At 45.8% G+C, this 25,585-nt stretch overlaps 1 protein-coding gene across 8 annotated transcripts in view; it reads left to right on the top strand.

The window, feature by feature from the left end:
* The window catches only part of LOC146201321 (uncharacterized), a 464,239-nt gene that overhangs the window by 224,676 nt on the left and 213,978 nt on the right, over positions 1–25,585 (top strand). For all 8 annotated transcript variants that reach the window (XR_014705310.1, XR_014705311.1, XM_084595762.1 and 5 more), the window contains one exon: positions 1,293–1,423. Coding sequence is in view for 6 of the 8 variants with exons in the window: in XM_084595762.1 (XP_084451888.1) it covers positions 1,293–1,423 (131 nt within the window). In the remaining 2 variants the exon portion in view is untranslated. The remainder of the gene's footprint in view (positions 1–1,292; positions 1,424–25,585) is intronic.

The raw sequence follows: 25,585 nt of genomic DNA on the forward strand, positions 1-25,585 counted from the left end.
GATATGATACCCTGGTGCTGTAATGTATAACGAATGAATAAACCTGGCGGCGCGGTTCTGCAAAAATTCTAGTGCATTGCTGAGGTAAGCTTGGTGTAGGCGCCAAATGGGTGATGCACATTCTAGTTTTGGTTTCACAAGTGATTCGTAAGCTGGTAACTTAACGTGCACGGGAGCATCGCGAAGATGACGTCTTAGGAAACCAAGGGATTTGTTAGCTGAAGAAATGTTGTTAGTTATATGAGTTTTCCAGGACAAATCAGCACACAGAGGTATTTGTACGATAGCACTGGTAGCACGGGAACGGAGGCAATTTGATAAAGGGATACGAGTGGGTTGCGGCGGCGATGAAAAGACAGTACATTGCACAAAGGTTGATGTTATTACTCCAAGGAAGGTCTCGTCCAGACCATCGTCAGCCATGTCGAGTGGCAGTGGTGCGCGCGAGAGACAGTCTGTCTCGGTGTGTTTTGGCCAGATTTATATACCACAGTAACGTCGAACTCTTCGAGCTGCAGAACCTCTCCAGTGTCGAATCCAGAGGCCAAATGAAAGCGTTATGGTGTTCGTTGAAGACATGACCTGACTTTTTTGGCATGCTAAACCGAACGTGGCCAAATCCAAAAAGGTGCATTTTTTAATGCACAGTGTAAAGGAGCAGCTGTTTGCTGGTCGAGCCCGTAGCCCCCGACAATCGTGGATGAATGGCACATGGCTGGGTTAATTGGAGGAATATGGGAGGGTCCTTTGCACTGCAGTAGGTATAGTCCAGCTGATGACGTCAACTCGGGAAGGCAGGTCATTAATGGCAGGACGTCAGCGGTTGCTGTTTCCACCTCTAGTCTGAAAGCAGTCTCTAATCACGGCTTCAGTTAATGAATTACTGGCCAGTAAATTGGCTCCTGACCTGCAGTTTATTTATTTATTTATTACAGGTTCCTGCAGCCCCCGAAGGCATTATTGCAGGGGGGGAGATGACAAGTAATCTTGCTGGGAACGCCAGTAATAAAATCTCTCTCTCTGGTAACCTGGACATAAAAGGGCATGCCAACTGGTTTCATCGTTTCACAGGATGGGGGCTAGTGGGGTATATATTTCATAACACAAGGAGGGGTGGGCATAAAATGATTTCATCATCGGACTATAATGTGTTTGTGCTAGTTTTTCATTTACAGGATAGTGCCTTTTGCACCTATCTTTCTTGTGGGTACAAATTTCCATCAAGAATGTCACAGTGGCCTAGTGCCGGTTCAGCCTACCTTACGCTTAGGGTGCCCTGTCCTCGTGTGCAGAGAGCGACATGCGGGCAAAGCTGGAGGAGCAGCGCGCGTCCCTGCAGCGGGAGCTGGAGGCTGTGCGTGCTGCACTGTACCACATGCAGGAGCTGCACGACCAACTGGAGACGGACAGGGATGCCCACCAGGTGAGCTCAAGGAGAAAATCAGCCAGCTTTAACTGGTTCACATCACTGCAGGTGTCTACAGGGTCTACAGGGTCTTGAATATTTGAGGCCCGGGTTTAAAAAAAATCCTATGCGAAATCTACTGCACTATTCGAGCTGAAATAATGTTCACAAAGTAGCAAAATATGGTCTGCGTTATTTAATAAGTGATTCAGCATCGGTACTTGCCTAGATTTTCCGGAATCGACGAAAATCTGCTCTCGGCAGCGCGCTGAATTTTCGCAGAAGAGAGTCGAAAAGCTGCTTTGACATGGTGCGCCATCTGTTGAGCAGCGAGGCAAGTGCGCCAACGGCCGGGATGGCACTTTGACTTTGACTTTCAATGCACCAGGTCGATCCTTCTGTCAGCTCCACCCGTTCCTCATGAGCGCACTTTTGCATTGTGAGCATGGCTCAGCTGGAAAAGTTCTAGCATTTAATTTTTGTTCTTGGGGACCAGATTTAATTATTTCAACTGATAATGGATTGCGACTCATTGTTAATGCCAGATTATTTTACAATAGAAAAAAAATGAAAAAGCTGACAGTGCCATGGTAGTCTATCCTTATTATCTGATACATTGTTCTAACCATTATCGTTATAAGTGGGCTTGGCTTTAATTTACAGTTTTAACATAACATTACTTTTATATTATGACAACCTGCCAATCCGGCAGGGGCATTTTTTTAATGGCTATTAATAAACGTGCTGCGGCTAGCCTAGTCAGTTGGACGTGTGCACTAAACAGCTGACATTGTCGTGCCATACCGTGGACGTGACAACTGTGGCTAGGGTGGGATCTGGTTGCAAATTGGTTTAGTGTGGTGCGTAGCAAGCGTGCGCCATTAACAGGTGAAGATGACCACCGGCAAGCTGAGACCGTTCGACGTGGACACAACCGAGTGGACGGAGTACCAGGAGCGCGCTCAGCTGTATTTTGCTAACAACGACGTCAAAGAAGAAAAGCAGAAAACGATATTCCTGACAACCTGCAGGCCGACAACATATTCGCTGCTGAGAAGCTTGCTTGCGCCTACGAAACATGCGGATGCAACGCTCACAGCGATTTTCGTAGTTTTGAGTTCGCACTTCAAGCCAAAGTGTACTAAGTCGTCGCAAGTTTCAAATTTTTCTTGAGGCAGAGGCATGAAAGTGAGTCTGTCAACGACTGCATCAGCACTTAGCAGGCTTGTGGATGACTGCAATTTCGGACAGGCATTGCGTGACCACATGATGAGGAATCAGGCTGTCTGTGCTATTAAGGAAACAAGAATGCAGAGACGCCTCCTGGAAGCCGCGAATTTAACCTTGGAATTGGTCAAGCAGTTAGTGGCTGCCATTGAAGCTGCAAGGAAGGATGCAAGCGTATTGTGCATGCAAGCAACGGCATCAAGCGAGATAAGGACGGCCAATTTTGTGGAACAGCTGCTGAGAAGAATTGCGTGTTGAGCAGTGGGGTTGCGTGCGATGCGGGACAAACACTAGGCAACGTGCTGGCACAGGACTAGTGTTGGCCTCAAGTGTGGGCAGCAAGGGCACCTTGCAAGGGTCTGCACCAACCCGGCGGTGGACTAGAGAAATCAGATGAGAACGTAATCAATGCACAAAATGGACAAGGTTTTCGAGCCACAGACGAACGATATAGACGCACCTTACGACGTGGACGTTACAAGCGGCTGGACCCGAGCCCATTCAGGTCCAAATCTTCATTAATGGTGTACCACTGCTGATGGAATTCGACACCGGAGCCAGCGTCTCCATCATAGATGAGGATAAGTTCAACGTCATGCTTTCATGAGCACAGTTAGAGCACTCTGGCGTCAAATTGAAAAGTTATTCGGGGCAGCTCTCGGCAGTCATGGGGAAAAGTATGGCCACTGCAAAATTAGGAGCGCACGAGGCAATGCTACCACAGTTCATTGTGAAAGGACCATGTCCAACTTTGTTGGGCAGAGACTGGATGGAAGTGTTCACAATTACCATAACAAAACCTGAGGAGTTTAATACAGTTTGCTCCGTGACAAGCCTCATCAAGGAATTTGTAGACGTTTTCTCGAAGTCTCTTGGTAAGTTAAAAGTTGTACAGGCCAAGATTTCACTGCAGGAAGGGGCAATACCAAAGTTCTTTAAAGCGAGGCAGGTGTCATTTAAACTCAAAAACAAAGTAATAGAAGAACTGCAACGCATGCAAAGGGAAGGCATCGTACGCCGTGTCCGTACGTCGAGGTGGGTCGCATCTGTCGTGCCTGTGGTCAAACACGACGGCAGAGTACGCACTTATGGTGAGTTTAAGGTCATCATTGATCCAGTAACAATCAGCGAAAGCTATCCGATTCCCAGAATTGAAGAACTGTTTGTGAAACTGAGCAGCGGTGTTAAGTTCACCAAGCTTGACCTTAAGAGTGCGTGTCAACAAGTACAGTTGGAACCAGAGACGCAGGAATTGGTCACAATCAATACGCTGAAAGGCCTTTCCCAATTCATCAGGCTTCCGTTCGTAGTGTCAGCGCACGCGTTGTTTCAGTTTGAAATGGACAACTTGCTGGGTGATCTACCGCACGTTGCTGTTTACTTCGGCGACATTTTGGGGAATGGCCGGACCGATGATGATCACTGGAAGAATGTGTGCAGTGTCCTTGGACGCCTCCAGGAAGCAGGCTTCCGCCTGAAACTGGCCAAGTGTGAATTCATGAAAGAAACAGTTGCTTGCTTTGGCCACGTCATTACAAGCAAAGGCCAGCAGCCGAGCCCTAAGAGCATTGAAATGGTCCTTTTGGCTCTGAAACCACGAGACTGCAAAACGTTCCAAAGCTACATTGACCTCATTAATTTCTACTGGAAATTTACTCCCTAGCTTTCAACAGTGCTTCACCTGCTCAATCACCTGATGAGTCCAGGCACACCATGGTCTTGGGAGCCAGCTCAGGAAGATGCATTCTGCTAAAGTAAAGCATTACTGGCATTGGCATTGACGTTGGCACATTTCGATCTGGGGAAGGCCACTGGTAGGTGACACGGCTGTGCCTTGACTGGTTGTGCGATGTCACGGGACAACCTGACTTTGTTGATTTGGCAGGAGCTGCCAACTCGGGTGGCTCGACCCAGATTGGAGAGTGAGATGGAGATGCAGCCTTTCAAGACATTTTTATCCTGAATTAGGCACGCTGTCCTAGGCCACACTGGCAGGTTCGCGCAGTTTGGTGGTATGTTACAACTCTCTGCTAATAAGGCTAGTGTACTTTTTAATTAATGCTGTGTGTTAAGCTTCTTTTTAACACCCGGCTGCAGTGTTGGAAAATGCAGTGAAATGATTTAAAAACTGAAATTTTTCCATATGCTAGTCTTATTTTCTCAATAGATGGCGTCTGCAAACCTTGACTTTATATGATAAACCTGGAACGGAGGATACAAGAAAGTAACCTAGGTTTTAACCTGGCATATAGATTAGGTGGAAAGGCGGTAGAGCAGCGCCTTCCCGGTTTGATGTATGCAGACGATATTGTGCTGCTAGCTGAGATTCTGGAAGAATTGCAAACTCTAGTTAAGTATTGCGGAGACGAAGGGAACTCTCTAGGCTTCAGTTTCAGCGCAGTTCAGTCGGGTCTGATGATTTTCAGCGGCTCAACTGATCTGGCTCTTAAAATACAAGACCATGAAATACCCAGAGTAGCGGAATATAAATATCTCAGGGTATGGGTAAACGAAGGATTGGCATACATTGGAAAGCATCAGCAATCACTTAAGGACAAAGGGCGAAGAAATGCCGGAATAATGAAGAATAGGGCATTGTGGGGATACAACAGGTATGAGGTTTTGAGGGGTATTTGGAACGGTGGTGCCCGGGCTTACTTTCAGAATTGCGGTTTTGTGCTTAAATTCAGAGGTACAGTTGACATTAGAAATACATCAGGGAGCTGTCGGACAATTAGCACTAGGTGCCCACGGCAAAACCACAAATGAGGCGGTACAGGGAGATATGGGCTGGGCATCTTTCGCAGTACGGAAAGCTCAGAGTAAAATATTATATGAGGAATGCCTGAGGAAGTTGGACAGTAACAGATGGGCAGCTAAAGTATTTAAATACCTGTACTTAAAAAGCGTTGACTCACAATGGAGGAAAAGAACTAGGATACTAACTAGTAAGTATGCTAGTCACAAGGACGGAGAAATAAAGAGCATTAAGCAACAGGTGAAAAACACAGAAGGTAAAAATTGGATAAATTCGATAGAAAAGAAACAGAGTGTGGAATTATACCGAAAGTGGAAAAGGCATATCAGGAAGGAAGCTTTCTTTGATTACTCAAGAGGCAGGGCCCTACTTTTTGAAGCTAGATCAGGGTGCTTTAGAACACGCAGCTACAAAAAGAAATTTAACAATGGAGATGACGCATGTGCTGTATGTGGTAACTCCTGTGAAACAATTGACCATATTATACTCGAATGTAATGGTATCCATCCGGAAGTTGATGCAGGTGCAGTAACTGTTCCTGAAGCTCTGGGGTTTAGAGATACCAGTGGCCGGAGGAATAAACCTGCGATGGAAGCTAGCAAAAAAACGACTGGAAGATTGGTGGCTTAAAAGCAGAAAGGTGACAATGTTAGTAATGTAGAAACATTTAATAAATTGAATGATGGTAAAGTTAACTGATCTAAAACAATAATTAAGATATAGGGGAAAAAAAAGAGCATGATAGCAACTGCTACCACCCTGTTTCAAAGGGGACGCTCCTATATTCCATCCATCCACTGGAGCAGGGGTTCTCAAACTTTGTTCCGCGGGCTGTCTTCTTGTGTTCCGTGAGAACCCTCAGAGCTCAGGGCAAGCACTGCTCTCAAAGAGACATTTAATGATGAAGGCTTGATGACATTTTGGATGGGGACTGCTGCACTGTTTCCATGCCTCTTCGAAAGAGCAGTGGACATTTTGCTTCCCTTTGCAACTACATATGCATGTGAACAGGCATTTTCAGCCCTTGCCTATCTGAAGAACAAGCACAGGAGCCGTCTTATTGAAGGCTTTTGGGGTTCCTCTAAGCAAAAAAGTTTGAGAACCCCTGCACTAGAGGACCATTTATATAAGGCTACGTCTGTGAAGGGTGCAACAGAATGACAACGGAGAAAAAAGGGGGAGGGGTAGACATGTTGATATACCAAGGAACAAATTAGCAAAGAATAACATCATCTTGCAAAGAACATATCTGGGTATCGGGAACAATTGCCGGCATAAGGACATGGTTAACGATAGTCAATTTAGGCATAGCACAACAGTGCAGGCAGGAAAACAAGGATCTCATTGAATGTCGCAGTGACAATATAAGCCAGTTTGCAAACGAGGCCAATATTATTCTACTGGGGGACATGAACGGCCACGTCGTCGATCTGGATGGATACACGGATTGTAACGGGAAGCTAATGCTAGATTTCTGTGAGCAATGCGACCTAGTTATTGTGAATAGAGAAACAAAATGTGAGGGATAAATCAGGTGAGAATTCTGGATCAGGCAGACTGCCATTGACTACTGCCTAGTGTCTCAGAGAATTTATAGCAAGCTCGCAAAGATTGAAATAGACGAAGAGGGGAGTGTAGTTTGAGAAGTGGTCATAAACATATTAGTCTGCAGATGAGGCCCTTGATGAAAAGAGAAATGGAACTTTGACAAAACGTAAATGGAAAATTGAACGATGATTAAAAAAGTGCAGATAGCAGCAGACATAGAGGAAGCAATAGAGAAAAGCTCCGCAGAAGACTGGGATTATGAACAGGTAGAACTACTCATAAGGAGAAAAATTAAGTAGGTTAAAGTAGCAAACCGCTGGAATGGAAAAAGGAAGCCATGGAGCTGGTGGAATAAGGAAATCAGGGAAGCCATTGAACAATGACGGGCAGCTTCAAGGGAACACCGAAAGGCAAAGAAAGCACAGGTATCTCAGGAGGAAATACACCAAAAACGGGAATTGTATCGACGAAAGAAACGATGTACAGGCCCTCGTCCAAAGTAAAAGAAAGCAGTCCACCGATCGCTGGATGGCTGACATACATGATGCCAGTAGAGGCGGACCAAGAAAATTCTGGAACCATATAAGCTGGCTAGGTAAAAATAATCAAGGAAAGCAGGACCGGATTCAAGACAACGAGGGAAATTGTTTAAAGGGAGACATTGCTGCGACCTACATTACATTACATTACATCAGTCATTTATGAGCGACGATAGAGTATCTCCGTAAATTAGGGAGCAACACAAGGTAGCAGAACACAAAGCAGCTTAGAACTGACCAATCTAAACTGGAAAAAAGCAGAAAAAAATACAGTCGAACCCGGTTATATCGAACCCGGATATATCGAATTTTGGTTATATCGAACTCACGGAATATCCCCTTGAAAATCCCATGTAAAAGTATAGGAAAGCCGCGTCATATATCGAACTCAATTTCACGGGTTGTTCGATATATCGAACTCCGCACCACGCACTGACAGTGTTCCACTGGAAAGTGTGCCTTCCCCAGAGACGATCGCATCACCCTTGTCCGTTTGCCGCGTGACGTTTTCAAGCCACGCGCGGAAGGAATCAGAGGGGACAGTTCGGCGACGACTGGTCTGGGCAACGCCGCGCCCATTCCCCAAAGGCGCGCGCATCTGCAGTTATCGTTTCCAGCGCACCAATACATGACGCTTGCAAGCCATGTGCGTGGGTGTGCCCATTCTTTTGCCGAGCTATCTCTCTCCTTCAGCACGCGCTACGCATGCGCCAAGCCAGCTCACCCCGTTTTCAGACAGACGTCGGACGCTTTCTCCAGCGTGTGTTGCGAACCCTCTGCGCGCGGCGGCTCGCCGCGGCTTTGGCGCCTGCGGACATTAAGAAGCGGCAACTCTCTCTCTCTCTTTTTTTTTTTTTTTTTTGCGAGAGCCATCCTTGCTTATCGTTGTGCTGTACGCGCCGCGTAGCGTAAAATATGGCGGCTGCGGACGTTAAGAAGCGACAGTTTTTTCGTTTTCTTTTTTTTTTTTTGGCGGGATTCGTTTATTCTTGCATGTATGAATCAACGAAAGCCCGCGGCCAGCTGCTGCGATCATGACGCACGCCCGAAGTGCGGCGTGATAAAACGAACCAGGCTTGTGCAATCAAGCCATCAAGGGCACTCTGCCAAGTTCGCTCCCCGCCACCGCAGGAGCTATCAAAAGATAAACGCACCCTGACGTTATCGCTGCGCAGCATCTTGGCACGCTGCCAAGAAATGAGCTGTGGATAAGACGACCGAAACGGAGTGACGCGCGTCATCGACATGCAAGCGAAAACGCTCGCGATTTCTGCCGCGGCGACACAGAAACCTTGTTTAGAGCTGCCGCGGCGGCTCGAGCGGCGAAAGGGACGCAGTTCCAACAAATTTGAAATTTTTCGCTCTATCGCTGCCGCTCATCGCTGAGATCGCTCAAACGCTTGCATGTGAGCGAGCTGGCCTTAACGCATTTTTTTTTTTTTTCAAATTCTCGGGTGCGAAAGGGGAGGGTGGGTTCATTATGCGAGTGGGTTGATTACGCGACAAATACGATATCGTTTTTTCGCATCGTAAGTGCCGTCACAAACCGATTTTTGTATATCGAATTATCGATATATCGAACTATTTCGCGATCCCCATCGAGTTCGATATATCCGGGTTCGACTGTATTCCTAAAAACACATCTACAGGAATAGACGCAATTTCGATCAAGTTGATTAATGAACTTGGTCCAAGAAGTAAGGAAACGTTGTTAAAAGTTTTGGAAACAGTCATAACGAATAAGCAAATTCTGGACAGCTGGCAGCAGAGTAAATTGAATTTGATTTATAAAGGGAAAGGAGGTATGATGCACATAAAATCCTACAGGCCGATTACCATAACATCTGTTATGTACAGGTTAGCCATGCAGGCGGTGAAATTAAAGGTGCAAGCATGGGTAGAAAGTAACAAGATACTCGGAGAACTTCACAACGGCTTTAGAAATGGTAGGCGCTTAGATGATAGCCTGTTCGTGCTTACCCAATGCATCGAAATATCTAGAGTGGAAAATAGAGCTTTGTACTTGGCATTCCTGGACATTAACGGGGCGTACGACAACGTAAGCAGGGAACTCCTGTGGAACATATTAAAAGGAGAAGGTATCGGTTATGAGATAATAGAGTTCCTACAGGAAATATACCGGGATAACAAAGTAGAAATTACGTGGGAAGGGATAAGAAGTACGAAGGATGTCAAAGTATGCAAAGGATTAAGACAAGGCTGTCCTCTATCACCGGTGCTGTTCATGCTTTATATGATAAACCTGGAACGGAGGAAACAATACAGTAACCTAGGTTTTAACCTGTCATATAGATTAGGTGGAAAGGCGGTAGAGCAGCGCCTCCCTGGTTTATTGTATGCAGATGATATTGCCCTGTTAGCAGATAGCCAGGAAGACTTGGAAACCCCGGTTAAGTATTGCGGAGATGAAGGGGACGCTTTATGCTTCAGTTTTAGCCGGGTCGGCATCTGTTGGGTTTGATAATTTTCAACGACTCAACCGAGCGGGGTCTTAAAATACAAGGCCATGAGATTTTCAGAGTGGCAGAATATAAATATCTCGGGGTATGCGTAAATGAAGGATTGGAAAGCATGAGCGATCACTTAGGGCAAAAGGGCAAAGAAATGCTGGGATAATGAAGCGTAGGGCATTTTGGGGATACAACAGGTATTAGGTGCTGAGGGGTATTTGGAAAGGAATTGTGCCCGGGCTTACTTTCGGAGATGCGGTTTCGTGCCTAAAAGCAGAGGTACAGTCGACATTAGAAATAAACCAGAGAGCCGTTAGACGATTGCCGCTGGGCATCTACGGCAAAACCACAAATGAGGCGGTACAGGGAAATATGGCCTGGGCATCTTTCGTAGTACGGGAAGTTCAGAGTAAAATATATAGGAGGAATGCCTGAGGAAATTTGGTAGTAATAGGTGGGCAGCTAAAGTATTTAAATCATCATCATTATAATCATCATCATCAGCCTGGCTATAACCACTGCAGGGCGAAGGTTTCTCCCATATTCCTCTAATTAACCCTGTCCTGTGCTAGCTGCATCCACTTGATGCCCGCCTAACTTCTGCCGCTCCCTGCTATGCTTTTCTTCCCTTGGAATCCAGCTTGTTGCCCTAAGCGACCATCGGTTATCCTTTCTTCGTACTACATGTCCTGCCCATGCCCATTTTTTCTTCTTGATTTCCACTAGAATGTCAGTGACTCTAGTTATTTCTCCGATCCACTCTGCACGTTTCCTATCTCCTAATGTTACCCCTGTAAGGAAGAAGATGATACAGCGCCGAAGCTAACGACGATGAAGACGCCGATCAGCTGGCGCGCGCACGGAGAGCTCGGACTGTCTTGTTCGGACGAGATTGTGCTTCGCTCTACGATCGTCTTATGTCATCGGTCGCGTTCTCAGTCCTTCGAATAACCTCCAAAAAGCCCCTCTTCACCCCTACCATTTTTTTTTCTATAGCTCTCTGTGTTGTCCTCAACTTAAGTAGAACCCTCTTTGTTAGCCTCCACGTTTCAGCCCCATAGGTAAGTACAGTTAAGATGCAAATGTTGTATACTTTCCTCTTGAGTGATACCGGTAAGCTGCTAGTCATAATCTGCAAGTGCTTGCCAAATGCGCTCCATCCTACTCTTAACCTCCTTGTTATTTCCCTCTCATGGTCCGGATCTGCGGTTACTGCCGGTCTTAAGTAGACATATTCGTCTACTACTTCACGTTTTTAGCCACCAAAGGTAAACTGCTGTTCCTCCCTTAGGCTGTTGAACATTACCTTATTCTTCTGCATGTTGAATATAAAGCCTACCTTTCTACTTTTCCTGTCTAGGTCCAATCATTCTTTGCAGTTCATCTCCTGTGTTAGTTAGCAAGGCAATGTCATCAGCAAATCGCAAATTACTGAAGTATTTTCCATCTACCTTTGTCCCTAACTGCTCCCATTCCAAGTCTCTGAATACTTCCTCTAAGCAAGCTGTGAATTGTACTGGTGAGATCGTGTCTCCTGGCAAAACGCTTTTCTTTATAGGCATTTTGTTACTTTATTTGTGCAAAACTATGGTTGCTGTGCAGCCAATATATATATCTTCCAGCACATTCACGTATGGCTCGTCTACCCCCTGATTTCGCAATGCCTGCATCACCGCCGAGGTTTCAACTGAGTCAAATGCTTTTTCGTAATCAATGAATGCTATGTATAAGGGCTGGTTATATTGCGAGCATTTTTCTGTCACCTGGTTGATGGTATGGATATGATCGATAGTAGAGAACAGTTTCCGAAACCCTGCTTGATCCTTTGCTTGATTGCAGTTTAAGGCTGTCCTGGTTCTATTACCGATTACTTTATCATTATTATTATTAGCGTACAGCACAATGATAAGAAAGGATGACTCTCGCAAGAGAAAAAAAAAAAACAGAGAGAGCGGCCGCTTCTTAACATCCACAGGCGCCATAGCCACGTCCGCCACCGCGCCGCTGCATGCAGAGGGTTCGCAACACACTCTGGAGGAAGCGTCCGACGTCTGTCTGAAAACGGACTGAGCTGGCTTGGCGCATGTGTTGCATGTACTGAAGAAGAGAGATAGCTCAGCAAAAGAATGGGCACACTCACGCACATAGCTTGCAAAGGTCATGTGTTGGCGCGCGGGAAATGACAACTGCAGATGCGTGCGCCTTTGGGGAATGGGCGCGACGCTGCCCAGACCAGCCGTTGCCGAACTGTCCCCTCTCATTCCTTCCGCGCGTGGCTTGAAAATTCACGCGGCAAACGGCCAAGGGTGATGCGATCGTCTTTGGGGAAGGCACACTTTGCAGTGCGTGGTGCGGAGTTCGATATATCGAACGACCGGTGAAATTGAGTTCGATATATGACGCGGCTCTCCTATACTTTTACATGGGATTTTCAAGGGGATATTTTGTGAGCTCGATATAACTGAAATTCGATATATCCGGGTTCGATATAACCGGGTTCGACTGTATCAGGAGGGGTGAGCCTGCACCAGACTGATTCGTGATCATTGATTTCCATGCCAATTCCAGTACAATGCAAAAATTCTTTTGCCAAGATAAACACTCCACCGCCTCTCGAATTCCTGTCTTTTCTGAATACTTGCTACGCAGAAAGAAATACTTTGCTGTGCCTTACTGAGTCGTCTAGCCAGGATTCTGTTGCAAAAACGATGTCTTGATTAAACATCCGGACCAGGCCATAGAATTCATCAATTTTGTTCTTAATGCTTTGACAGTTTATTAAGAGAACAGGACACTTGGAATGTTTAGGCCTCCCATTGCTTAAGAGTGGTCATTTCTTATCTAGTCTAGTTACCGCTTGGATAAGATTATCCCACACGAAAACCTCTCCATTGATTATATAAGTTTGTCGTATGTCAGGGCCACTTTGTCTTTGCCGTTAAGTTTTCTTGGCTTACCAACAGCCCATAGCTTTTGCCGAATTTCTCTTACACGCCGAGAGTAGTCTATTGAGATTTCAAAATTGGACCCTTTTAGTTTATTGCCATAGTTTAGGACCAATTCGATGTCCTTATATGGCGCAAAATTTACAATAATCGGTCGTTTACGCTCAAGAGTGTGTTTGCCTATCCTCTGGGCCCTCTGGATCTCCCGTATTGTACACTTCACTTCACTTCACTTTATTACCTTAAAGACCCCATGGTGGTGTATTACATAAGGGGTGGGAAAACAAAAATTATTGATTTTAGTGATCACGTGATATCACTGAAATGGTTACATAAATTGTTTAGAAAACTTTATGGGCAGGTGATGGCAGCTACATTGTGGGAAAGGCCGTTCCAGTTTGTTGCAGTGCGAAGAAAAAAAGGATGCGGAAAAGGTGATGGTGCAGGCCCGTTGACGAAATACTTGGAGCGAATGGCCGGTGCGATGGGATATGCGGGTTGGGGGGGTGATGCAGAGTGGTTGGCAAAGTGAACTGTAAAAACACTTGTGAAACAGACAAAGAGAGGTAACGCGACGACGATGAGCAAGAGTTATTAGACCTGATTGTGCTTTAAGTGCTAATACACTGATGTATGAATAAGCGGAATGAATGAACCTCGTGGCGCGATTGTGAACTGATTCAAGTGTGGTGATGAGATATGCTTGATGCGGACTCCAGATAGCAGGTGCATATTCTAGCTTTGGTCTGATAAGTGATTTATATGCTAGAAGCTTAACATTCTGAGGTGCATGTCGTAGATGACGCTTCAAAAATTTTAATGATCGGTTAGCGGATGTGATGATGTTTGTTATGTGTGTGCGCCAGGAGAGATCCTGGCACAAGGTGACGCCCAAGTAATTGTATGAATGTACAAATTCTAACGGAATGTTAGCAACTGAGTACGTGAACTGGTATGGATTATGATGGCGATGGATTATGAGGTATTCAGCTCTAACTGAGGATGGCGACATTACCCTAGAGGCAAGGAACAATAATTTCAGAGATATCATTACTGAGTGCGCGGTAGAAGTAGGCGGTAGGATAGTTAGCGAGGATACCGGCAAGCTGTCTAAGGAGACGAAAGATTTGATTAAGAAACGCCAGAGTATGAAAGCTTCCAATCCAACAGACCAGATCGAATTGGCCGAGATATCAAAGCTAATCAATAAGCGCAAGGTGGCCGATATAAGGAAGTATAACATGGAGCAAATTGAGCATGCTGTAAAGAACGGGGGAAGCCTTAAAGCGGTAAAGAAGAAATTGGGCATAGGCAAAAATCAGATGTATGCGATAAGGGACAAGGCTGGCAATGTCATCACTAATATGGACAAGATAGTCAAAGTAGCCGAGGAGTTCTATACAGATCTCTACAGTAGCCAAAGTAGTCAGAACCGTAATGAGATTGGCGGTAGGGAAAAATAGTCAGACGTTCCACCAGTGACGAAGGACGAGGTCAAGAAAGCACTAGAAACTATGAAAAGGGGGAAATCAGCTGGAGAGGATCAGATAACTACAGATTTGCTGAAGGACGGGGGGGATATCGTGCTAGAAAAACTGGCCACCCTGTATACGCAGTGCCTGGTATCATCGACAGTACCGGAACCATGGAAGAATGCAAACATTATCCTCATTCACAAGAAAGGGGACTCTAAGGACCTTAAAAATTACAGACCAATCAGCTTACTGTCTGTTACGTACAAGGTATTTACTAAGGTAATCGCTAATAGAATCAGGACAACCTTGCAATCAAGCAAAGGATCAAGCAGGGTTTCGGAAACGGTACTCTACTATCGATCATATCCATACCATCAATCAGGTGATAGAAAAATGCTTGGAATATAACCAGCCCTTATACATAGCATTCATTGATTACGAAAAAGCATTTGACTCAGTTGAAACCTCGGCGGTGATGCAGGCATTGCGAAATCGGGGGCTAGAAGAGCCGTACGTGAAAGTGCTGTAGATGGAGAATACCTCAGTAATCTGCGATTTGCTGATGACATTGCCTTGCTAAGCAACTCGGGGGATGAACTGCAAATAATGATTGATGACCTAGACAGAAAAAGTAGAAAGGTAGGCTTGAAAATCAATATGCAGAAGACTAAGGTAATGTTCAACAGCCTCGGGAAGGAACAGCAGTTTACATTAGGTAGCGAAATACTGGAAGTAGTAGGCGAATATGTCTACTTAGGACAGGTAGTAACCGCAGATCCGGACCATGAAAAGGAAATAACAAGAAGTATAAGATTGGGATGGAGTGCATTTGGCAAGCACTCACAGGTTATGACTAGCAGCTTACCGGTATCGCACAAGAGGAAAGTATACAACAGTTGCATCTTGCCTGTACTCACCTATGGGGCTGAAACGTGGAGGCTAACCAAGAGAGTTCTACTTAAATTGAGGACAACCCAGAGGGCTATGGAACGAAAAATGGTAGGGTTAACATTAAGAGATAGAAAGCGTGCAGAGTGGGTCAGAGAAATAACTCAAGTTACCGACATTCTAGTGGAAATTAAGAAGAAGAAATGGACATGGGCAGGACATGTAGTGCGAAGAGAGGATAACCGATGGTCGCTGAGGGTAACAAACTGGATTCCAAGGGAAGGAAAGCGTAGCAGGGGGCGGCAGAAAGTTAGGTGGGCGGATGTGATTAAGAAGTTCGCAGGGGTCACGTGGATGCAGCTAGCACAGAACCGGGTTAAGTGGAGAAATATGGGAGAGGCCTTCGCCCTGCAGTGGGTATAATCAGGCTGATGATGATGATGATGATGATGGCGATGAAAAGACAAGAGTTTGCATTTACCGGGATTAAGGGACTTTCACCAGTCATCACACCATGCATGCATGCATGCTGTTAAGATCATTTTGGAGCAGGGCTTGATCAGACATGCTAATAATTGTACAATAAATGATGCAGTCGTCAGCAAACAGTCGAATATTAGAAGCCAGTGTCGATGGTAAGTCGTTTATTTAGATTAAGGACAATAGGGGAGCTAGTACAGAGTCCTGGGGGACACCTGCAGTAACTGGGAGAGGAGGGGAACTACTGTCATTAACGAGGACGAATTGGGAGCAATTAGCGAGGAATTCTTGGATCCATGATAAAACATTAGGATGGAGATTCAGAGAGGATGGTTTTAGTAGTAAACACTTGTCGGGTACCTTGTCAAATGCTTTTACAAAGTCTAGAAAGATAGCGTCAGTTTGTGAACTGGTCGAGATTAGTATGCAAGTCATGAAGGAAGATGGCTAATTGCGTTTCGCATGACAAACATTTGCAGAACCCGTGTGTTGGAGGATGAAGGAAGCTATTCATGATTTGAGAGTAGATGACGTGTTCTATGATTTTGCATGGCACGCTGGTTAATGAGATTTGACGATAATTTAGTGGAGTATCTTTTTTACCTGATTTATAAAGCTACTGTTCACCGAAGCGATAAGGAAGACGCTTGGGCATGTTGGTTATACACTATCGGTGCAGCGCATTTACGACGAGAGGAGAGACAGCACTGTGTCTCCTCTCGTCGTAAATGCGCTGCACTGATAAAGCGATAAGGAAGTGCGCAAATACACTACTGAACTTTTGCACGTCTTTCACTCGAAATTTGCACTCGAACTGTGTTCTAAAATGGGGTGACATAAACGCAGCGTACATAAAATACATCACAGTGCGGACGAAAGGGTGCCTCCACTTTCTCCAAAGGCTGTGTGTCGATCCGAGTTGTATTGAGAGGAAACGGCGTATAAGGAGCGCCGTCCAAAGTGGCTCAGAGGTCACGGTTTCGAACGTCAAACTGTCGTTGAACTGACATGATGAAATTACAACACGACAAAGCGGCTGGTGAAAGACACGCATGCACCATTCAAATGGATTGACGAGACTGAAAAGATGGATCGAGAGAAAAGAAGCTTGGCCTCCAAGGCTGAGGAGCTGGGACGGACCACGCTTTCCTCCCCTTATAAACGGCTTGATTTCGCAACTGGCCTAATTAAATGTGATTAAAAGCCTGAATTTCTGCACAAAGTGATTTGAATAGACGTCAATTTGCACAATGCGTGTCCTTTATTGGTGCGACAAGAACCCACATTGTCAGCTTAAGCACCAAGGTCAGTAAATGTTATTATGACGGCTCTATTGTCGGTCCATACTTCATTGACGGACGCCTTAATGTGAAAAGGCACACACTGCGTTGGCTCCGAATTTGCCTCAGCGCTACCACCGGTGGTGTTCAGCATGACGGTGTCCCTTTTTCTTCGGCCCTGCAATTCCTGCAAAGCACTTTTCCCAATCAATGGAACAACACCGTGACCTCCTTGGTCGCCCCCTTCCTCTGGGGTTTAGATGGAGCGAACAAACCTCAAAGTATCGCCAAGGAGTTTGTACACGTCATGTGAATTCAATAGTGCGGCTGCGACCAGCTGGGGCACTAAAATATGCATTTTATTCCTGCTTGTTACACAACTAGAAAGTGCCAAACATCTGCGGTCAAGGAGACATGCGTCATACAGCACAGGTATCGTTAAAATAGTGCTTTTCAGCTAGGAAATCATTCTCGTTTATTTTAGCTGTCAAGCCGATGCCGCATAAAAGAAATAGACAGAAGTAATGGGATGCATGTTAATACGCCCTTTAACGTTAAACAGCAATATCTACGCGATGCCACAGGAGCGTGGCGTTATTTCTTTCCCAAAGGCAGCGACGAAGATAAAAAGCTCCTTCCGGACAGGCAGAGCGCTTATCAGTGTTTCCAAAATCTGACGATCTTTCTTACTCCGAGCGACAAAGGGAACGATACGCCGGCCATAGTCTAGCCAGGGAAATTAGCTCACGCGTTTTGAATCGGGCTTTCATTGCGACACGTCACCAGCAGACCATACTTCTGGCGCTCCTTGTGCGCTCAGTTTCGGTTGCTTGTGGAAGAAAAGCGTCACTAGAAATTTTTTCTTGGTTTCAAAAATTGATGTGGCATCGTGTCATTCCAGACATTAAACTCATCTTTAGGACTAACCAACCAACTGCAAAAATTAAAAATTAAATTGGTGGTTTTGTTATATGCATAATTAGAGGATTTTTACCCGCCAGGGAAGAGAACTTGGAACCCACCAACTCCAGAAATGATCGCTCAAACACCCGGTGTATGATGTATACAAGAGCGACGACGACGGTCAGCCAGAGGGCTACCACAAAGCGCACAGTTCGGCAGAGCTGGTCGGTTAACACAGTAGGAAACAGGCACACGAAGGAACAGTACAGAGGACAAAATGTGTTGTACAAAAGAGCGCTGCACCATGGATGAAGCGAGAGTTACAATCTGACAGACTATTGAGCGATCGCCTGGACGCAAGCAGTCTCACCCCATGGCATCGCTAACTGAAGTGAGGTGTACCAGCAGCTGCAAAGCGGGGGATTGTAAAAGTAGAGGCAAGGTGTTTTGATGAATGCAAGTATAGCTATGCAGTTTCACAAAACTCCCTCAGCAAATGAAGGCTAGCCTTTCCTGCAGGGAGAGGAAGTAGAAAAAGGCAGGACACTTCCGTTTAGGCTATAGATGGTGCATAGCTTATTTTGAAATGAATTCAAGCGCATAAGAACACGCACACGGGCGTTAAGGGGTGGAGGGACACATTTGGCAGAGCATTGTGTCGACTGCAGAGCATGCGAGCCGCGGCTGGAGGAGATACTTGGCAGAGGCGGTGATAAGTGAATTATTAGAAGCCTTTCACATCAGGAAGAGGGGCATGACTGTGTGAGTGACACGTCTGTTAATCAGTACAGGTATCTTGAGCACGCGTTGTGAATTGACGATGAGTATCTTTATTGCGCATGTCTCCTTTTTTGTATATATTTTGCTCTTACCTGCTAATAGATCAGATGAAGTTAGTGCCTGTCCTGTGTATTTCCTCTCCTGTGTGCATGTTCTTGTGCACTTGAATTCATTTCAAAATATGACATGTACTCATATTCTAAAAAAAAAAAAAATTGTGTGCGTGTTCGTCTGGATTAAGTACATGTTCTGCTGGACAGGCCGAAATTGGAAACTGACCCTGGCAACTTTTAACGCTAGAACCCTAGCTAGTGAAGCTAGTTTAGCAGTGCTGTTAGAGGAACTAGAGGGTATGAAATGGGATGTCATAGGGCTTAGTGAGGTTAGGAAGCCGAATGAGGCATATACTGTACTGAAGGATGGGCACGTACTGTGTTATCAAGGTTTACCAGAGAGGCGACAACTAGGAGTAGGTTTCCTTGTCAATAAGTGTATAGCAGGTAATATAGATGAATTAGCCTAAATATGAAGAAGGATTGCAATAGATTAGTAAGAAAGAAACCCATCAACGAATTAGCGGTGAGGGGGAGGGCAGAATAGTTCAGGATCTCTCTACAGAATAGATATTCAGCTCTAAACGAGGATGGCGACATTACCTTAGAAGCAATGAACAATAATTTCAGAAATATCATTACTGAGTGCGCGGTAGAAGTAGGCGGTAGGATAAGAGAGGAGAGGATACCATTAAGCTGTCTAAAGAGACGAAAGATTTGATTAAGAAACGCCAGAGTATGAAAGCTTCTAATCCAACAGACGAGATCGAAATAGCCGAGATATCAAACCTAATCAATAACCGCAAGGTGGCCGATATAAGGAAGTGTAACATGGAGAAAATTGAGCATGCTGTAAAGAACGGGGGAAGCCTTAAAGCGGTAAAGAAGAAATTGGGCATAGACAAAAACCAGATGTATGCGATAAGGGACAAGGCGGGCAACGTCATCACGAGTATGGACAAGTTAGTCAAAGTAGCCGAGCAGTTCTTTACAGATCTCTACAGTAGCCAAAGTAGTCAGGACCGTAACAAGATTGGCGGTAGGGAAAAACAGTCAGACGTTCCACCAGTGACGAAGGACGAGGTCAAGAAAGCATTAGAAACTATGAAAAGGGGGACATCAGCTGGAGAGGATCAGATAACTACAGATTTGCTGAAGGACGGGGGGGATATCGCACTAGAAAAACTGGCCACCCTGTATACGCAGTGCCTGGTGTCATCGACGGTACCGGAACCATGGAAGAATGCAAACATTATCCTCATTCATAAGAAAGCGGGCTCTAAGGACCTTAAAAAGTACAGACCAATCAGCTCACTATCTGTTACGTATAAGGTATTTACTAAGGTAATCGCTAATTGAATCAGGACAACCTTAGACTGCAATCAAGCAAAGGATCAAGCAGGGTTTCGGAAATGGTACTCTACTATCGATCATATGCATACCATCAATCAGGTGATGGAAAAATGCTCGGAATATAACCAACCCTTATACATAGCATTTATTGATTACAAAAAAGCACTTGACTCAGTTAAAACCTCGGTAGTGATGCAGGCATTGCAAAATCAGGGAGTAAACGAGCCGTACGTGAAAGTGCTGGAAGATATACAGTCGAACCCGGTTATATCGAACCCGGATATATCGAATTTTGGTTATATCGAACTCACGAAATATCCCCTTGAAAATCCCATGTAAAAGTATAGGAAAGCCGGGTCATATATCGAACTCAATTTCACCGGTCGTTCGATATATCGAACTCCGCACCACGCACTGGAGAGTGTGCCTTCCCCAAAGACGATCGCAGCACCCTTGGCCGTTTGCCGCGTGACGTTTTCAAGCCACGCGCGGAAGGAATGAGAGGGGACAGTTCGGCGACAGCTGGTCTGGGTAGCACCGCACCCATTCCCCAAAGGCGCGCGCATCTGCAGTTGTCGTTTCCCGCGCGCCAACACATGACGTTTGCAAGCCATGTGCGTGAGTGTGCCCATTCTTTTGCTGAGCTATCTCTCTCCTTCAGTACGCACAACGTATGCGCCAAGCCAGCTCAGCCCGTTTTCAGACAGACGCAACACACGCTTTCTCCAGCGTGTGTTGCGAACCCTCTGCGTGCGGCGGCGGACGTGGCTATGGCGCCTGCGGATGTTAAAAGCGCCAGCTCTCTGTTTTTTTTTTTGTTTGTTTTTTTTTTTTCCTCGAGAGTCATCCTTTTCTATCGTTAGGGTGTGCGCGCGGCGTAGCATAAGAAATGGCGGCTGGGGACGTTAAAATGCGGCAGGGATTTTTTTCTTTTTCTTTTTTTTTTTTTTTGCCGGAATGGTTACTTTATTTTTTTTTTTTATCGTTTATCCTTGCATGTATGAATCAGCGAAAGCACGCGGTCAGCTGCTGCGATCATGACGCCCGCCCCAAGCGCGGCGTGATAAATCGAACCAGGCTTGTGCAATCAAGCCATCGCGGGCACTCTGCCAAGTTCGCTCGCCGCCACCGCAGGAGCTATAAAAAGAAAGATAAACTCGCCCTGACATTATCGCTGCGCAGCATCTTAGCACGCTGCCAATGAGCTGTGGATGAGACGACCGAAACGGACTAACGCGCGCCATCGACATGCAAGCGAAAATGCTCGCGATTTCCTGCCTTTCCTGCCGCCGCGGCGACACAGAAACCTTGTTTTGAGCTGCCGCGGTGGCTCGAGCGGCGAGAGGGACGCAGTTCCAACAAGTTTGAAAATTTTTGCTCTGTCGCTGCCGCTTGTCGCTTGCATATGAGCGAGCTAGCCTTAACGCATTTTCTTTTTTTTTTTCAAATTCTCGGGTGCAAAAGTGGAGGGTGGGTTCATTATGCGAGTGGGTTGATTACGCGACAAATACGGTATCGTTTTTTCGCATCGTAAGTGCCGTCACAAGCAGATTTCTGTATATTGAATTATCGATATATCGAACTATTTCGCGATTCCCTTCTAATTCGATATATCCGGGTTCGACTGGGGCTGCACAGCAACCATAGTTCTGCATAAAGAAAGTAACAAAATTCCCATAAAGAAAGGTGTTAAACTCGGGGGGATGAACTGCAAATAATGATTGATGACCTAGACAGGAAAAGTAGAAAGGTAGGCTTGAAAATCAATATGCAGAAGACTAAGGTAATGATCAACAGCCTCGGGAAGGAACAGCAGTTTACATTAGGTAGCGAAGTACTGGAAGTAGTAGGCGAATATGTCTACTTAGAACAGGTAGTAACCGCAGATCCGGACCATGAAAAGGAAATAACAAGAAGAATAAGATTGGGATGGAGTGCATTTGGCAAACACTCGCAGATTATGACTAGCAGCTTACTGGTATCACTCAAGAGGAAAGTATACAACAGTTGCATCTTAACTGTACTTACCTATTGGGTGGAAACGTGGAGGCTAACAAAGAGGGTTCTACTTAAGTTGAGGACAACACAGAGGGCTATGGAACGAAAAATGGTAGGGGTAGCATTAAGAGATAGGAAGCGTGCAGATTGGGTCAGAGAAATAACTCAAGTTACCGATATTCTAGTGGAAATTAAGAAGAAGAAATGGGCATAGGCAGGACATGTAGTGCGAAGAGGGGATAACTGATGGTCACTTAGGGTAACAAACTGGATTCTAAGGGAAGGAAAGCGTAGCAGGGGGCGGCAGAAAGTTAGGTTGGCGGATGAGGTTAAGAAGTTCGCAGGGGTCAAGTGGATGCAGCTAGCACAGAGCCGGGTTAAGTGGAGAAATATGGGAGAGGCCTTCGCCCTGCAGTGGGTATAGTCAGGCTGACGATAATGATTATGATGATGACTGTCATTGGCTTCTTCTCCAGATTCTTTAGTAAGAGTGATGCTACGTTTAGGGTGCTGATCGTTTACTATCTGCCAGAATTTTCTAGGATTCTCAATCAGAATTTTTGGAAGATCAGCATGAAAAAAGGAATGTTTAACATTTCGGACAGCAGTTAGATATGTGCGTTCTGCTGTATAGTATTTTTCCCAGGCGCAAGCATCGTTTTTCTGTTTTGCAGCGCAGAAAAGGCATTTTTTCTTGTTGTCAAGTTTTTTTAATGTCCTATTATACCATGGCTTTTGTTGGTTTGCTTGGAAACATATTTTTGGATTGTGTCTGTTAGCCAGGGGCTGTATCCAGTGGAGGTTCCTTTCTGGAGCTGTTCTCTTTCACGATGACAGCGGGCGCCACCTCGCGGGGAGGACGGGAAAGACAGTGGTCAATCAGCGATGGCGTCAGATCGTAGGCGTGTCCACCACGAGCATATGGCTTTTTCTGGTGCCAAATACTTGTACCGAAGTGGCGTTAAGCTTGAAATAAATCCAATAATTACATAGTAATGCAAACTAGTGAATTATAGACTGAAATATTCTTGGAAACTTCCTGTTAACAACTGCCGAGCAATTTTCTTGACTCGTGAGTACCTTTTTCGCCGCTAGATGGTGTCGCACACGCGGCGTCGTCGTCTGCTTCCTCGTTCGCTGTGAAGTTTTTGTAAGTTCTCTTTCGTACAGAATGGCAAATATCCTAAGAACGAGGTCTACAACGCCCGTAGTATGCAGTCCAAATCACGCTAGTTCTATGATCGAGGAGTTGCTGCCGCCGTTGCGAGTATGAATGAGCTGCTTGATACCGGCACAGTGCCTGCGCGTCCGCGCCTGCCTATGTAGCGGAGCAGCGTCCGTAGCCTTATTGGCTGCTCAAGCGTCGTGAGTGTGCGCAAACTTTCCGTGAATAGGACGCAACCGATGACACAGGGAATCCGACTGCACTCGACCAAGTCAGCCACCGTCTGCTCCCCTTCCGCTGGTGTAGAAGGGGACAAAAACCCATCCTGCACACTTACGGACGTGAATTATTTGTCTCTATGACTGCCGGATTCAAATGGTCGCACTGCTGTTGACCAAGAGCTCTTGATCGCAAAGTAGCGATCGAAGCGCGTAGAGCACCTTGGCTTCTGACGGCAGCCCGGCATACCCCTACGTCCCCACTTCCCTTCGCGACCGGCACACAGTCTTAGGCAGTGTTGCCGCAAAGCCTCCTCAGACATGTAGAAAGCGTAGTCTCTTTTTTTTTTTTTAACTGCGTCAGTTTACTAAAACCGCAAAGCGCTGCCCAAAAAAAAAAGAAAAAACTACCACGGCCGTACTCAAGCAGCTGCGGCGCACGCCGTCGCTCAACTATGGCCATGAGGCGCCACAGTGAGCGCAGAGTGGTTCCCTCTCGAAGCGAACAAACTTGTCGTGGTTCCTGCGCCGGCCGGCAAAACGGTTCCTTTCGGAGCGGTGGCCCCGCCCCGTGACGTAGGTGAAAAACGCGGAGTCGCCTTCGAAAGTTTTGGGGGTCACGCCGGACGTGACGCAGCAACCAATTAGGAGCGGCGAAAGGAACTAGTTCCCGAATGGAACCATCGCAGGATCTGGCCTCAGTTCGTTCATCTTGTTTTTAAAGAGAATCCAATTGTTTTCGATTGACTGGTTATGAAAGGACACTTCAAACGTTGTGCGATATTGGGTCAGTTCATGATGGATGGCTTCATAGTTACTTTTATCGTATAGACGAATGGTTTTACTGTAAGTGTGACGCGGTGTTGGGTGAAATTCGAAAATGGCGTGGATAACTTTATGGTCACTTATCTCGCGAAGGTACGTTATTGAAGAGAGGGGATCTGGATAGGTTGTTAGGATTAAATCTATTGTGCTCACACATCCTGCTGCAATCCGGGTAGATTCTGACACCAGTTGTGTTAAGTTGAAATTCAAGCACATGTCGATGAAATCAACCGCGTCCCTTTTGCCGACTGCTGCCTGCGTTTGCCAGTCAATTTCTGGAAAATTGAAGTCTCCAAAGAGAGCTATATGGGCATTGGGGGGCTTGGTGGTTAATTGGCTGATGGCCTCATTAAGTTTCCGGGAAAATGACAGTTGTTTGATGGTCTGTAACAAACACCTAGAAGGATGGTATGGGGCACAGTACGACAAATTAACCACAGCATCTCGAGATCTGACGAAATATCAATATTTGTGCACTGCAGCTGCTTGCTAACGGCAACGCGCACACCTCCACCTCTTGAGGATGCACAAGCTTTATGGAACAGATTGAAGTTCGGCAAGTCTGCAAGAATTTCAGCTTCAGTGACCTTTAACGTGTCCTGACAAAGCACCCTAACAAGGTTCTCAGAAGATTCCCAGCTGTCACGTGGCTCAGCATCTTCAAAGCTGTGGAAAATAAATTCATTCTTCTACTATTATTTTCTAAGTAGTCTACTTTTTTTTGCTGTCACATCGACTTTTTCAGAATGACTTTGAATTCCTCTTGTGCTGTTGCAGTATCACGTTCTTTACTTTCAAGAACGGCCATCTTTGACTCTAGCGATTCTATGCATATTCTGAAATCACTCACTAGATTTACCAGCTTAGTTTGTCTTTCCACAATGTCACTTAGTCTGTTTAAGAATTGCTGCCTGACCCTCTTGCAGATTGTGAAGGATAGTAGCCGGTTTGGCGCCAGGACCGAAGTTTTGTTCAATGTCGCCCGATAATAACAACAATTTGGCGAAGAACGCCTTCGCTGACAGGACTAGTTCACACGTGCTTTGTGGGAAAGGCAGCAGCAGCAAAAATCAATAATCACTTCTATAGCAAGGAAACTCGAGCCTTACCTGCAGTATGCAAAAATGCCTGGTTAGAAGCATGTTCACGCTGTCGCCGCTGCCTTTCCCACTGAAGGCGAAACGGTACAGATCATCATCATCGTCGTCATCTGCCTGACTATACCCACTGCAGGGCGAAGGCCTCTCCCATATTCCTCCAATTAACCCGGTCCT

The sequence above is a fragment of the Amblyomma maculatum genome, chromosome 2 (genome assembly GCF_055883805.1).
Source record: "Amblyomma maculatum isolate TAMU_Amacu chromosome 2, ASM5588380v1, whole genome shotgun sequence".
Lineage (NCBI taxonomy): Eukaryota > Metazoa > Arthropoda > Arachnida > Ixodida > Ixodidae > Amblyomma > Amblyomma maculatum.